This window comes from Spermophilus citellus (assembly GCF_964194105.1).
Source record: "Spermophilus citellus genome assembly, chromosome: 7".
NCBI classification, from domain to species: Eukaryota; Metazoa; Chordata; class Mammalia; order Rodentia; family Sciuridae; genus Spermophilus; species Spermophilus citellus.
In genome coordinates this window covers 79,547,799-79,565,116 of record NC_138188.1, presented here as the reverse complement: position 1 = coordinate 79,565,116, position 17,318 = coordinate 79,547,799, and the positions used below count along the sequence as shown (strand labels likewise).

At 35.1% G+C, this 17,318-nt stretch overlaps 1 protein-coding gene across 1 annotated transcript in view; it reads right to left on the bottom strand.

Moving 5' to 3' along the window:
- Nucleotides 1-7,244: 7,244 nt before the first annotated feature.
- Nucleotides 7,245-17,318, bottom strand: part of NSUN3 (NOP2/Sun RNA methyltransferase 3) — a 52,582-nt gene continuing 42,508 nt past the window's right edge. Inside the window, exon 6 of the mRNA XM_081302607.1 lies at nucleotides 7,245-8,119. Within this exon, the coding sequence (XP_081158733.1) occupies nucleotides 7,840-8,119 (280 nt within the window). The 3' untranslated portion in view covers nucleotides 7,245-7,839. The remainder of the gene's footprint in view (nucleotides 8,120-17,318) is intronic.

Genomic DNA, 17,318 nt, shown 5'->3' with positions numbered 1-17,318 from the left:
TAGGAAGTCCCTACTCATATGAGCCCTTGATATAAATGGGCTATTCAATTTGTTCCTCTACTAGCTGCCCTGGAGGATAAGGCAGGCCTAGCCACAGGAATGGCAAGAATAACCATATCCATTACCGATTTTCATCAGCTCTCCAGTCAGCTGATAGGGGATATACAATAGGTAGTCCAGCCTATACTAATCCTCCAGAATTAACTGGACTCCTTAGCTGCTGTGGTCCTATAAAGCCACTATGGACTGGACCTTTTAACAGTAGAGAAAGGAGGCCTCTGCCTATACCTACAGGAGGAGTATTGTTTTTATGTCAACCAATCAGGGGTAGGAAGGACAAGATCAAACAACTACATGAGCAGGTGGAAAAGAAGAAACAGCAACCAGGCCAACAGTCCCCATGGGGAATGTTCAGTCAAGTATGACCTTGGTTTCTCCACCGCACAGAACCCCTATTAGTCCTCTTTATGTATCCCCTAATAGGACCATACCTGTTAAGTTTCCTGCAAGATCAGATACACAAATTCACCAGTTGGTCAATCAATCACTTCTTCAAGACTACCAGCCCCTGAGTCCTATGACTCATGGCCAAATTCTCCAACTCCAGAGAGATTCTGCCCCCACCCAAAATCCTCCCTGACCATTTTTACAGGAATGAGATTCTTCACCCCTAACTAGTGGAAGAAGCTACAGAAGAAAGACAATTGTCCCCACCCTTGGTATCTATAAAAACAAAAAGGGAGGAATATTGGCATCAGATCTACCATTTTAGGTTGGGAATCATTTTATCTAGGGACTCCCAGGCTTCGATTCTGAATGTTCCTGCTAAAAGGTTAACCCCACCCAAGCCCATGACACACCTCTAAGCATGCTTGTAAAATTCCTTTTGCAGGCTATAAAGCTGCTCTGTGAGCACTGACATGCTGCTTCTCTCCTCAGAGGAACAGCCATGTTGTTTTGTTTCATACTACTGACAATAAATCTCTTGGGTTAGATTCCAATGTGTGGTATGGACCTTGGACTTTATGAGGACTTTGCAAGTGTCCTTTCATTAACCATTGTGATAATTAGGTTTCCTCAGTGGATTATTCAAATATTGATAAAGTTAAAAAAAAATTGTAACTTACACATGGGCAATGTGTGTGGTGTGTGTGTGTGTGAGAGAGAGAGAGAGAGAGAGAGAGAGAGAGAGAGAGAGAGAGAGAGAGAGATCTACATTTCAAAAATAAGAGGCCTCAGTGGAAATGCTAAGGGGGCTTGGGTTTCATCCTGGAAATATAATGGAGAGTCACTGAAGAATTTTAAAGCAGGTTTGTTACTCACCTTTCTTTTATTATAAAAAAATATCTGAGATAATCAACTTATAAAAAGATTTATTTTGGTCCAGTTTTGAGGGTTTTAGTCCATGACCGGACTCTGGTAGCGGGCAGGCAGGATATCAAGGTGGGAATGCACAGTGCATATCAAAACCATTTACCTATGGTGGGGAAGTAAGAGAGGAAAAGACAGGAGTCTCAATGCTCCAATGGGATGCCCCCTACCCCATGACCTAAAACCCCTCACTATGCCCTGCCTTTTAAATACTCTACCACCTTCCAGTAACAACACTGGTTGTTGACCAGTTCTTTAGCACATAGGCCTTTGGGGGACAGATCAAAGCTACAGCAGCAGGCTAAAGATAAAATAGGATTTTGTTGTAGGAAGAGCACCTGGGCAGCAATAATAGAAAGCACAGATTGTGAGATGTGAAGCAACAGGTACGAAGATGAGTGGAAAAGAAAATTTAATAGTCCATGTGATCTTACACAAAGGTCCATGCAGAGTATGGTTCAAGATATGGCATGTTCTCAGGAATGCCCAGAAGTGTGATTTAACAGAGAAAAAAGCTACTGAAGGAGATAACAATCAAAGAACCAGGAAGGTAGAATGTTGGCTTGGATTTCCACAGAGATGTTAAATTCAGCGCGCAGGGGAGCAGAACTTCTGTGGAGAAGATGAGGTAGACAGCAGTGAATGCAGGAATATGAACAGATAGTCTAGCACCTAAACTTCACTGGGAGTTGTAATGTGCTCACTGTAACCAAAAGCTTGATTCTTGTCCCCAATGCCAATTAATACCAACTTAATAATGAGGACATGGTTTTTAAAAAAGGAAAAAAAAATTATTGCTCTGCTAGCAAAGGAGAAACACAGGGACTCCTGTCCCAGAGGCTGTGATTCTGCCCATCAGGAGAAATAGGGGGGTTTTAAAGGAGCTATTCAAAGACAACATTCCAGGTGTGCCCTGACAAAGGGTCCCAGGGTGCCCAGATGGTGTGTTAGGATTCACTTGTTAATTTGGGAGATATTCACTTCCTAGATCCCCTGGCAGACATCTCCTTCCTGTGGAGCATAGATAACTCCAGGAAACCTTGTTCCCCACCCCCAGGTTAGAGAGGGGGAAAGGGAGAAGAGGAAAAGGAAATCACGTCCCTTTTTAAAACTAAGCCTCAGAGCTATATTCGAAAGGTAAAGAGGACCACTGTTATAGTAGTGCATTTCAACTCTCCATGCCTTACTGTCCTTAGTGTCACTTGCTCCTGAAAATTTGGTCAACTTGATGGACCAAATAACAAACTCCTAGATCTCACTTGAACTTCTCCTATTTCAATAATCACCTTTATTAAAATTACATAAAATTGATTTTGCCAACTCAATACCACGGGATGGAAAAGGAACCTACTGAGTTAACTGTACAAGCCAGGTTAACCAGGTGGCTCAAAATAACACATCACAGGCTTCATATGGAGGACATAACACATATTAGCTGTTCCTAGGATTTATGAAAAAGATGACTAAGCAAAATATGACTAAGAAAAAAGATGACATATAAATATGTGTATGTGTTTGTATGTGTATGAGTCTATCTATCTATCATCTATCTTGAGATCAGGTCTTACTGTGTTGCCCAGGCTGGTCACAACCTCCTGGGCTCAAGTGATCCTCCCAACCTCAGCCTTCAGAGCAGAATGGATGACCTGCAGTTATGTGCCATTGTCTTGTTGACAAAGCAATCTTTTATTAAAGAACATGGGTAGTTAGATTTGTGCATCTATTATTAAACACATTTGTTATATCTTGGACTTAACTTTTGTATGATCAATCCAAAAGGAATGTCTGTCACATAAAATGTGATATAGCTAGTTATACTAGTTACTCATGGCTGAAGATAGCAAACAGAGCCATTTTCAGGGGCATCAGAGCTAGTTGTCTCCACCACATCCAGCCTCACTTTCCTCTTCTTGAGAATTAGAAGTTACAAGCCCACAGAAAATCTTGCCTAGGAACATCAACTCCTGGATCAGCCCAAATCAGTCCTTTCATTCCTCTTTGCCCTTCCCCCAGTGATTATTGTAATACCAGACAGGAAAAGGTGTACCATTTTGGAAAGATTGTTAATGCCTTGTTTGGATGAATAAGACTCTCTTGATGATTTATATGATCTTAAGCTCATATAAATTAATTTCTTCTGTTTCTCTTTTACCATTGCTAAGACCTCTGAACTTTCTCCATTCTTATTATTATCTGCAATTTTATTCCCACTTGTTTTTAAAATCTAGGGCAAAGTTGTACACTGAGGTCTTTCTCAATAGAACAATTTAAGTCTCTGTTGATTCTGTTAGGTAGCAGTTATTTATATGCAATAAGCTCTTCCATAACAATATGCAGTGGAAAATTCCTTTTGATAAGCCATAGCAAGCTTAATTGAGTCATGATATATACCATTAAATAATTTCCAATGAAGCAAACAGTTCTTTCCCTAAGGTGGCACATGCTTTTGCAGGGTTTCACCCAGACTATATGGCCTCACATGACTAGAAAAATTATTATCTTCATTTGTAAAAAGAGAGGTATGGAGTTAATATGAGTTAGAAAATTAAATTTTAAAACAGTTTTATTATCTATCAAGCTTTTTTCCTCCTCAAATTTAGTAAAACTTATTTTTTAAAAGCCTTGGCACTGAATTACAGGTCAACTTTTAAATGTTTTGTTTACTCTCTTGCTTAAAATTCCCCAATGAGAATCCCAAATCAATTCTCTTTGAGTTTAAAATTTATTATGTCACATAATAAGTAATATTGATAGAAACTCTTTTGTTAATATAGTATTTTCTGATTTTCTCCTACTGACTTTGCAGCCTAAAGCCATTCCAAATTCTGACATTACTTTTAATGTTTTCAGGACAGATGCTACTAGAGCTTTCAGCACAAGTAGTAAATTATCATCATACATTAGTTAACTTGTGAACTTTCATCTGAATATTCCTCAGATGCCCATGGGATCTGGGTGAGATTATAGCTCCAACAGTAATGGGCTTCATGCTTACTTCCCCCACGCAGTGTAGCAATAAGGCAGACAAAGGGAGATTAATCTGTAAACTATTGATCTGAACCATATAAATGGATTGAAAATAAATTGTGCTATTTGCTCTATTTGTCCCCAAAGTCAAATTACCTAAACACATAATGCAAGTAGTACCATTCAATTGCATCAAAGGACTTCTTGGCATCAAACAAAATTGTTGCTATTGGTTCTAATTTTCTTTTTATTCCAGATGTGTTATGTCATTCTATGCAGATTTTATATAAGGATCCATCAGATTTGTGATTATTCAGTTATGGAGGAAGTATTCTGGTAGCTATTATTTTCTATCTACTTACACTGTATGAAAGATATTTTTCACAATACTAAGGAAGTAATATGTAACCTTAAATATAAACCTACATGGATACAGATAATAGGATAAAGAACTATAGGCCATCTGGATTCCAATCCACAGATAACATCTGATCCTTCAAAAATTTAGTACAAAACATTTGAATGCATTATATTTATTCATATCTATTTTGAAACTAGTGGCTGTTTAGTGCACTAAGGGAAGAAAGAACTTAACATGTTGGTAAATAACCTAAACTTTTAAAACTATTTTGAAAGTAACTTAAAGCCACAGAAGGTACATCAGTTACTCCTGGCTTTTCAACTGACATTGAAAGGTTGCTCCAAATTTCCATTCTTCAATTTGGTATCTGCAAAGAAAAGGAAGGCATAAAATATCCCCATGGGAAATTTCTGGGTATTACAATCACAAGATACTCTTCTTAAGAACATACCCTGAGATATTTCAATGGTAGGTTTTTCCTGCAAGTATCGATAAGTCCTATAATGTCATGGGAATGTGTAATTGCATAAAAATAGAAAACTGAACAATGGGGAATCCTTGTAAAGCCAAGTGATAACACTGAAATTTGCTATATTCCATATTCTGGGAGATAGCACAGCGCTGGGAGGAGGGGCTGGGCAACAGAAAGTGTTTTAATATGGCTCTATTCTTTTTATTTTTTTGTACAGATATTGAACCCAGGGACACTTAACCATTGAGACACATCCTCAGCCATTTTTTTATATTTTATTTAGAGACAGGGTCTCGCTGAATTCATGAGTCTGGTTTTGAACTCGTGTTCCTATTGCCTCAGCCTCCCAAACTTCCACCACACCCAGCCTTGGCTCTACTCTTTTCTTACCAGCATAACTTTGGCAAAATACAAACAGCACTGAGCTTTAGTTTTCTCATTTACAAAAGTGGGGACAAAATACTCACTATTGGAGTTTTAAAGACCAAAAAAGACAATATATATAAAGAATTTAATCAACCAATGCTCAATAAATGCTGCTTCATTATAATTATTATAAATAAAGCAATATATATTTATGTAGTGTATAAATATACAGATGCATTTAAAAGTAATCATGGGAGAGTCTAATCCAATGTCACATCAAATATTCAAATTAACTTTCATGGCATTATACTAGGAAAATAACGATATTCAACAAAGTGTACTGTGAAAATTTACTTTGTAATTAAACTATACAAAAGAAATGCACTTTTTAAACCCATAGCATCTTTTTTTTTTTTTTGTATTTTAAATTTTTTAGGTGTAGTTGGACACAATATCTTTATTTAATTTATTTATTTTTCTGGGTGCTGAGGATCGAACCCAAGGCCTAATATATGCTAGGCGAGTGCTCTACTGCTGAGCTACAACCCCAGCGCCGAAATCTATAGGATCTTAAGACAGGATTTAAAATAGAAAAAAAAAAAAAGGCACAAACAAAATAATACAAAACAAAAGAAGCACAAAAACTTTTCCATTATCATTAGTCTTTGGTACTGATTCAATGTACTTAATTGGGTCTCAGAGACCTAGTTTTATTTTATAAACACATTGGTTAGATTTTTTAAAAGGTGTTAATAAAATGAAGATACAGAAAAAGTCCTCATAGGAATTCCCAGTTCTTTAAATCTGCCTACATATGCTTACAAAATAAAAAGTAGGTAGTAAGCAGATAGTCTCTAGTTTAATATACAGAATACAATGAACAATACAAGAGTATTCCGCTTCAGCAGAATTTCATATTTCTACAACCACAAAGTTTTTTCTTTTTTTTTTTTTAAAAAAAAACCTAATTTCCAAACAGATATCTTTAGAAGTATGCTTCATTTGGCTGGGGATGTGGCTCAAGCAGTAGCACGCTTGCCTGGCATGTGTGCAGCCCGGGTTCAATCCTCGGCACCCCATACAAAGATGTTGTGTCCGTTGAAAACTAAAAAATAAATATTAAAAAAATTCTCTCTCTCTCTCTTAAAAAAAAAAGAAGTATGCTTCATAATTTTTCTTAATAATTGGTAAAATATGTTTGGACTCATTGAAGTAATTTTTGGAGAAAACACATGATGCAAAAATTGAAGTTAAAACCTTAAGTACACAAAAAGAAACATACACAATATTCCCAGGATATATGTAAACAGAGAGAGCCACTTAGTAAATGGTATTGGGTTTTGGTAATAGTACAATCCACTCTCATTAGGCATCTCCCTCTGGTGCATTAATATGTGACATCATTTTCTCCTACAACATTTTATAACAGAGTGAAATAAAAAGCCCCTCCAGATTGGAACTGTAAGATAATCAGATTCTGTAGTGCTCATTATGACTGCAATTATGTAACAAAACTCTCCAAATATAGTTCAGTTATTGCAGTTATTAATCATCCTGGTTTTGTTTCAAGTACTTGCTTTATAGCCTGCTGGATAGACTCCATTATTCTAGAAGCTGAATGTCGAAAGTCAAACGTGTGCATGTGAATCTGCTGTCCTAAAGGCCTTTCAACATAATTTACCCTTTCAATTTGTATTTGTGAATACAAAAAAAAAAAAAAAAAAAAAAGGAAGGGAGGGCTAAAGCTGGTGTCAATTGAGTCACTGACCTTTGTAGTAAACAGAAGATAGTTCTTAACAGAAAACAACTTTGCAAATAAGAAACCTATTTTTTCAGAACTCGAAATTGTACTGCTTAAGAAGTTAGTCTCAGAATACCAATCAGTTCTTAGAAAAAAAGAATCTGTACATTTCATAAGGAGGAAATAGTAAGAGTGCTGGCAAATATGCATTTTTAAAGGTGCAAAGCACCAAAATCATGGGTAGAATGTAGTTCTAAACATTTTATGCATAAAACCATGTATTCTAATTTAATTATAAAATGCCAAGTAGAAGACAGCAGATTTATTACAGAAAATAAACACCATCTTCATCACCTTAAATTGTTCCTACAGATATATTTCTAGGAAAAGAAAATACACCTGAAAAATTCTCAAGGCTAGATTCTAAATGCTAAAATATTAAATAAATAGGATTCCAAACAGACCAAAGGAAAATTGTTATATCATCATTTAAATATTTGCATGTGGAGAGCATGGAAACATAAACATAATTCTACATCAAAATTGTTTACAAAATTCATGTCACCGTTTTCCTGTACTCCATGATTTTTTTAATTTGGCTACATACATTGGGCCCCAAGCTTTGCCTTTATCTGGGATCACCAAAAGTCCACATTCCTGGCCAGTGGGAGCAAATGTGAAGTCTTGGGAGCAAGTCCTTGCTATTTCCCTAATGTCTACAGGCATGACGTTACTGTAGGAATTTAAAGTTTCATTGATCACATCTTGATTTTCTGCCTTGGAAAGTGTGCATGTCGAGTACACAAGTACCCCTCCAGGACGTAAGGCTTTAATTGCAGACCTACATGCAAAGAAAAATGAGAAGACAAGTTAGGTATATTGAAAGGAAACTAGGGGAAGATTATATACTTGGAACTAACCATACTCTGACTCAGAATGTAATAACTGGAGATGTTTTCTAGTAATATATCTGCTTCTTTGAAATGGCAATCAGATCAATCAAAATGGAAAGGACAAAGGAGTATATTGACTAGTTGGTGGTTTTGTTCTTTTAGGGGTAGGAAGAAAGGGGTAAAGCATGGAAAAATTGATTTATCTTTGAGTAGATGGAAGTAAAAGTAAAAATAGATATTAATTGAAAGTGTACATAAAAAAATCATTGATTCCAAACTCCATATATTCAAAGACGGGCAATCAAGCAAAAAGTTGGAGAGTTTTTAATCTCATAAAATGAAATAAACTATTTGGAAAAACCTAAGGCACCCACTGGGGGGTACTGACTCCCAAACCAAAGAACTATGTATTTATTCTACTTTGAAGGAGACTCTAGAGTAATAGCCAACTCACCATAAAGCCTATCAGCAGGAAAAAGGTCCCATCATTAAAATAAGCCTCTAATACTTTCAGTGTTTTGTTACAAAATAAAAATGTATAACCAAGGGTTTCCAGATAATTAAGGATGAGAAATGCTTACCAATGAGTAAAAGAAAGAATGCAAGCACAAGAACAACCACAAAATGTTACCTAGGAAGAAGCAGAAAATTCAGGGGACAAAAGAGAAATAAGACCTAATATATATAGAAAGATCAATAAATGTATAGCACCTATTAAATAAAAACAGAATGCCACGAGAAAAGACCAAGACGACAGACCTTGGAAATTAAATGCATGTTTGCTAAAATAGAGAATATTCTGTGGAAGTATTGGGAAGTCAAGGTTGAAATGCTCCATTAGAACAAAAACAGACTGAAAATAGAGAGGATCAATCAAGTAGGTCACAAATTCAAACTGACTGAACCAAAAAGACAATATAAGAAATATGGGGTAGGGGTGTAAAGTTCATGAAATTATAAGAGAATTTCTCAAAGATAAAAAAAAGGAGGAAATAACTCTTCAGATTCAAAGAACTTATCAAGAGGCTGGGACATTATTATTTATTGAGCATCAATTATATGCTGTTACTGCTCTAGGATGTCAAATATGTATGGATGAATGAATAAAATAGAACAACTTCAACAACAACAAAAATAGCCTTACCTTCATGAAGGTTATATTCTGGTGATTATGTCAGGGAGACAATATAACAATGTCAGGTGGCTGAATTCCTAACACCCTCTACCTGAGAATTTGACTGTATTTGGAGACAGGTTCTGTACAGAGTTAATTAAGTTAAAGTCAAGTTATTAAGATGGGCTCTACTCAAATATGTCTGGTGTTCTTACAAGAAAAGGAAATTTGGATACAGAGTTACAAGAGGAAAAATGTAGAAACATAGGGAAAAGAAGCTATCTAGAAGATATGGAGAAAGAACTCAAACTAATTCTGCTAACATCTTTATCTAAACTTCTAGCCTACAGAACTGTGATTGTTTAAGTCACTCAATGTAGTACTTCATTAAGGCAATAAAAGCAAACTTTATACAAAGTTTATACACACATACATATACAAACACAAAAATATATGTATCTTATATTTTATTTAGTATGCAATTGAGCAATAGGCATTATGTAAACAATTAAAGCAGGATAAAAGGATTAGGGGTGCCTGGATAGTGAGGGGAATTGCAATTTTAAAGAGGACGGTCAGATAGGATGTCCCTTAAGAATGTGACATTTGAACAAAGACCTGGGAGGTAAGGGAGTGGATCAAGCAGATATCAAAAGGGAAGACCACTGTACACCAGAGAAATAAGGAATAAAAAGAACCTGAAAAGAGGAAGCCATCTGTGGCTGGGGCAAGATGAGCTAGGAAGTGGTGTGAGATAAGATCAGAGTGAAGAGAGGGCGTAGAGGGTCCTGTGGAATACTGCAAAAACTTTAACTATGTAATGAATAAAAAGCAATCACATTTATGATATATCATTCTTACATTTCAAAACTTCAAGAATAAAAAGAGGATATTAAATGCTTCTGGAAGAAAAATGGATGCCCATTAAAATGGATCATTTATGGGTCCAGGAATAAGACTGGTATCAGTGGAAGAGTACGTTTCAAATCCAGAGAAAAAGCAATTTAAAGTGAATTCCATTTGCAGCCAACTCATCAAATAAATATGAAGAATACAGGGACATCTGCTAACTCAGATTTTTACCTACAGCAAAATGAGGAGGTAAATCAAGAAAGAGGAGGAATGTGATCCAGAAAAAAAAGAACCCAACATAGGATAGAAAGGAAGGAAATGAAATATCTAAAAGAGAGCTGTGTGAGAGGGCTGGACGGCAACTACTCCAGACCGGAAGGAACAGAGTTTTCTAGAAAGAAAGGAGAGGAGCATAAGAAAACAGATGAAATGACTGAGAATACAAAGAATCGAAGATTTGGTACACAAATCTGTAGAAAGAGATTGACTGATTTTCTCATCTAATTTGGTTCTAGAAAAATTCTTTCAGTGGTACTCCAATTATAATATTAAATGAATAGAGAAGGAAACAGTTTGAAGACATTACTCCATCCTATAGTGAACAGTTTGTAGAATTAGACAACATATACCATATTTAGAGTCACTCTATAGAATGATACTCATAATTCAATACAGATTATAAAGTCACAGAAAGAATACTAGTAATGTTGACAACATGAAAATAAAAGTAACACCGTAAGGTACTGGAAAGTGCAAGGTAGAGAAATATGGAGGGGGGGGGGCATGTAAATATTCTTACTTTACAAAAACAGAAGCCAAAAGACATTGCCTCTATTGTTTTAAAACAGAGAATAAAAGTTCAAGTGTACTAAAGATAAACTTTCCACTACGACAGAACTAGAAATGTAGTTCTAAGTATATAGAGCTGACTGAGGGAGAAATGGATTATAGCATGAGAACACACAATACAGGGTGGTATATGTAAAATAATTCCTAGCAAGAGGTCTGCAGTCAACATCTACAGTTGATAAAGGATAAACATGTTATTTACAGATTTAGCATGATCTAGAGAATAAAATTAAGATCAGAAATAATTAGTTGTTTTTGAGTAGTAAGACTATAGGAAAAGAGGGAGTGGCAGGGAAAAATTCTCTTTAGCCAGATGTTCATTTATATCTTTATATTTTTACCCATGGGATTTATTTCTATAATAATAAAAATGAAAGGGGAGATCTGACAGTAGGATAAATATCAGCCTTTTCCCAGAGAGGTCAGTTATTTTATTTGTTGTAATTTTGACTGTTAGGGATAACCTCTCTGAAGAAGATATTCCCTAAGGTTTCATATAATCAAAATTTTATGGTATCCAGAATTTCCATGTATTCATTTATTGATTAAAATATGTGGGAGGTACTGCCATGGAAAGCTTACCTTTCAGTGTTTGTTGTTGGTCTCTAAAAATAAATTTTAATATGTATCTTCTTATTTCTTACTATCCTCTAAATATAGTTCATGGAAACAAAAAAGGCTCTTATTTATATGTTAAGGATGTGAACTCTCAATAAGATAACACCCTGTAGTAAGAATAATGTCCACATCATAATCATCTGAATTTGTAAATATGTCAAACCTCAATCCCAGAACCTATAAAAATGTCATGTTACATGAAAGAAGGCATTTGCAGATATGACTAAATGAGGAATCCTATGTTGGGGAGATTATTCTGGATTATCTGAGTGGACCCAATGTAATCACAAAGGTTCTTATAAATGAGAGAGAGAAGGGTTCAAAAGAGATGTGATGATGTAAGTTAAGGATGGAGCTAAAAGATTTCTGGCCAAAGAGAAAGAGTGAAGGTATATGAGCTATTTCTAAAAGCAAACAAACAAAACAACCACCCCCCTTCCCCAAAGGGATTCTTCCCTAGAACTTCCAGGAGAAATTAAGCTCTGAAAGCACCTGGATTTTAGTCCACAAATACCCATTTTAAAATTCTGAACTCTAGAAGGGTAAAGGCAATAAATTTGCATTTTGAAGCCACTAAATGTGTGGTATTTGTTACATCAGCAATAGGAAACAAAAATACACCTGGTGATGGCTACTTTTTTGTTTGTATTACAGTAAGGCATATGTGGACTTTGCTAAAATTGTGTTAGTTACAAATATACTCATTTTGAATATTTTCTACTGACTAACAGCAACGGGCCTAAGATTTTTTTAAAAATTTTACTCTGCTATACAAGAGATCTATATTTTATTTGAAGGCAGGTATCTTTAAACTACCATTAAAAGGATTTATTTTGGTCTTAGTTCCATGGTTAGCAAAGCCAGTGCTTAATCAAGTAAGTATGATTTTTTTTCTTCTCATTAAAGTTGCATAGAAGTACATAAAAGCTTCATCATTTACAAACAATATGTTCCTGGCTTGATGCAAATTTAAATTAATTTCTATAATGTTGCCAGTGTTGGCTGATTCTTCTGCTTTGTTTTCATTCCAACATTCATAATTTATCTTTCTAAAATTAGGTTGGTATAACTTAACTGCTCACATTAATTTCTAAGCAACAAAATTATGTGTAGAAATACAAAGGCTTTCTTTTTTTTTCCCTTCTTTTTTTTTTTTTTAAACAAATTGGGCTGATCTCAAAATCCTAAGGTAAAATGATAGTAATTCCTATCAAATGATTGTTGCTATTTATTATAGCTGGTTGTTGTTTAAATACTGTTTTATCTTTTTGCATCTAATAAGTTATGGATTTCAGAAGTACTATACGTTTGTATTTAAAGATCAAGAACAGCAGACAACTGGAAAAACTCAATTCCAGGGTTCATAGCTAAGCTTCTTCTACCAAGAATTATCGTCTGCATTTTTCTCATGAATTGAACAAATCCATATTGAGGTCCACTACCAGTTTTGCAGAAAGTATAAAACTATCTTTAGAATTAGAATTTATCAACACACACAGTAGTTTCCTCACTTTTAATACAAAAATGACAACAGAAACTTAATTTAAGGCTAGAATATTTAATAATTATCAGTTCAATGATTTAAAGATCTGGTCTTTGTTTCCAATAAAAATTAAAAGATGTGTTTTATAATATACTAAATGAAAACACACTCCTAAAATACAACTACCTAAATATGCAGGATCCTGCCAGGAGAACAAATCATTGGCTTTCACCACAATTTACCAATTTACACATGCAGCAAAATCATAAACAAGAAATGAATAAGCATTATAATAAGCATCATCCAAATTATCAACAAAGGACTAATGTAGGGCAGTTAGAGGGATGTCTAGTTGTTTAAGGAGAAAAACGATTCAGTCAATGCAAAATAAAGACACTAATTAGTAGATCTTAACAAACCAACTAAGAAACTTAAAATTCTGGAGAGGGGAAAGGCATTTAGAAATAAAAAAAAGATTTGAATAATAAATTCTGGCAAAGCAGTGATATTACCACATAAAAAGACAAAGCAGGAGAAGAAAAAAAAGATATGCTAGTTTGGGGTCTCGTCTGGTGGAAGGCAAAGGGGTTCTCTATCTTGTATAAATTTATATGCTATGCAGTTATTGTTTTCTTTTTCAATAAGAGGAAACAACTAACTAAGCAACACCCATTTTGGTATATTAGTACCCTCTACTAACCTTCTCCAAATGACCAGCATCCCCTTTACTTTTTCTCAATGACTCAAAGTTTCATGGTTTAACAAGATCCTGAAATCATGATATCATTTACCTGTGCCATACCCACTAATCATATTCCATGAGATTACCAAAAAAAAAAAAAACAAGTTGTATTAAGACTGACATTATGCACAAGTAAACAGCACCTGAATTATTGGAATTTTCTAATCTTGATAACAGGAACTTCCTAATCATACTTAAAAGCAGAAGTTAGGAAAGGATCTCATGACTAACTGTAGCAGAAGCAAAAGTACTGTTTGATCAGAAGAGGTAGATTGCTAACCTAATACTCTAAATTCCAATTACTAGTCTTCATTTTGAAATCCCTAATAAGAACTGGTAAACATTATCCTGGGATATATCTGAAGATCTTATATATGCAATGATAGAGCAAAGCTTGCAGAAGCAATACTAAAGGAAGTTCCCTATACACATAGTAAAGGGAAGTAATACAGATGTTAAATTGTGTTGAAATCTGCAAATGAACTGTGGGTGTGTCTGAGCCATGTCTAAAGCAGAGGTAGGCCCTTGTAATCTCACAGATCTCAAGACTGCTTCCTTGCTTTGGCAGAGGTCCTGCTCAAAGACAATTCTATGAAACCCCGGAATTTACTGGCTCAGACAGTCCTAGGCTCAAACATAACTTTGTGGAGGTAGAGAGACACCAGTGGCCCAACTAGCCTTGTGGCGCCAACTGCCTGGAGGAGGAAGAATTACTGCAAAACTGATCAGTCCACAACCAGGCCAACTTTCCCACAGCTTCTGGCTTCTTGTTTACCTTCAAGAACCCCTCGTCACAATAAATTCCTTTGGCGTTTCACTATAAATAAAACATTAGGGAGCTTTTTCCCTTTGTTAGGATCAGACCCATTAGGTCTCTTCCATCCATCATTCCCCAGCTTCAAAAAATATTTTCTGTGTCTTTTGCTTTATTTCCTGATATTGCTTTTTAATTCCAGCTGATCCGTACCTCCAAGGGTTACCTATTCTATCCCCATGCAGGTTGTGGGTGATAATATGGTGTGGCAATTCTGTTTTCTTTAAAAGTGCTTCCCCAAGCTTTGCTTGATAGTTTATAAATATGTAAACTATTTATATATATAAAATATATATGTTCTCCGCAGAAGCCTCCCACACAAGTGCTGATCAGGTCCAACCCCTACTTAAAATATAAGATTCTATCTCATAACACTGCTGTAGTAAACAAAGCTGATTTTGATTAAGAATATAGTATACATTATAGTGAGAAATGCTTTTAACACCAAGTACAACTAACAGAGAAAGAATGATAGCATTCTAGTCACAGAATATCATCCAGATACCCAGCTGCTTGATGGGTTATATACCTTTCACCAAATCTTTGGTTGTCTTTCATTATATTTTGGAATTAAGCTGAAATGCATTTTGTGTTTGGACCATCTAGTTAACAAAGCAGCTAACAACAACAACAATAACAATAACAACAACAAAACCAAAGCATATTCCTACAAAGGAAACCATTAAATAGAATATAATGTTAAGGCTAGGCACAGTGGTGCATACCTGTAATCCCAATGGCTCAGGAGGCTGAGACAAGAGAATTGTGAGTTTAAAGCCAGCCTCAGCAAAAGTGAGGTGCTAAACAACTTAGTGAGAACCTGTCTCTAAATAAAACACAAAATAGGGCTGTGTATGTGGCTCAGTGATCAAGTGCCCCTGAGTTCAATCTCTAGTTGCCCTCCTCCCCCAAATATAATGTAAATTTTCCTCATTTAGAAATAGAGAATCCTTAATAGATTTTTGGGAAGTTCACAAAGTATACTTTGAATGATGCTTCAGGTCTACCTCAGATCTAGTACCTCTTATATGTCTCTATGAAATCCAAAAAGCATTCAAATCCACAGTTTTTTGTTTGTTTTAAAGTTTATGGTAGATTCATTTGCCTTGTCATATAACTATTCACAGGTTTTGCTGGAAAAGTATTAATAGGTTTGATTGTAGGGTGTTGCTCTAGACCCTAATGAAGTAAGGGGGCTATATAACTGAAAAAATCTGGCCTCAAAGGTTTTGAACACTATTTTAGACTTCTGGTTTAGATTCAAATGAGTTTTACTAGAGTTGCATAAAGTCACTTCTGTACTACATCTGCAAGTAAAATTAGCCATGTAATTGTTCAATGAATGCTTTATTTAATTACTTTTTACAAGCAAACTATATAAATGTTAACTTTTTAAAATACCAGAAAGGGCTGGCGTTATTAGTTCAGAGGTAGAGCACTTGCTTCCCTAGCATTTATGAGGCCCTGGAATAAATTCCCACCACTGACAAAACAAACCCATTTTGTGTTTCAACAGTAAAGCCAGTTTTCAAGGTATTTAATCTTATCTTTCCCCAAATTAAATGCTTTGCTTTTAAATGAAATGTTCCATCTTTGAAAGATCTACTTAAAGCCAGAGAATCAATTTCTAAGAACCATTTAAAATACTGGCTTAGGAACAAGGTGAGAATGTGCTTCTTTCTCAGCACAAGAAGAAAGACCATCTTTACATTTCCAAACTAGTCCATAGAACAACTGATCTACAGTGAATAGGGGAATAAAGAAAAACAACTGCTTGAATTTAATACCTTAGAAGGAAGAGAGTATTATTTTAATGACAGTGTTAGTTCAATGACCTTGAAAAGCTGAAGCAAAACAAACAGATGAACTAAAATGTCTTGGAACCCTGACAGCTGTCAAAATTCCAAAGGGAGCATAATTCAAAATTGAACCATAATTTAAAAGGCGATACAGATGTCCTATTTTACCTATGGAAAATCTCTTCAGTCTTTAAAAATGTTGTTTTTATAAATAGCTATTAAAGCTACCCAACACATTTAAAAACTATTAATTCCCCCTTTTCTGATCTATTCTTCTGGTGCTTGATTAGAAAATTTGGCATTATGTTGGGAGGGTCAGTGTTAATTAGGTCACTAAATTTAACTGTTTTCTGCATTGAAAAAGTACTAAACCTCAACTGTAGGGCAAAGAACTATTAGCATAGCAACAGTGCCATCTTTTGATCAAAGCAGAAAGTGGACCCCCCATTGATTAATTCCTCATGACTTATCATCCATCTGGAGATAAACAACTGCTTTTTACATCAACCTTGTAACATATTTGAAGCTACAGTCCCTGTCTTGCCTACAATTTCTGGTGCACAAGTAAAGGAATCATAGATGTCTGTCCTTGTGAAAACTTAAAATTATAGTTAAATAATACTATTATTAATATATTTACTCCTCATCTTTATTCATATCCTTCTATTGTCATTACAATATCAAGGGCACAATACCATACTGCTGGATATATATATATGGAAACAGGGAAGAAATCAAATGAGAAAGACTTACGGATTCCTTTAATATCATTAGCAAGCTTTTCCCCCCATCTTAGTCACTTGAACATTTTTTTAAAAAACATTTTTTTTAAAAAGTAAGATTGTATTAATAAAAATTTAAAATGAGCATAGAAGT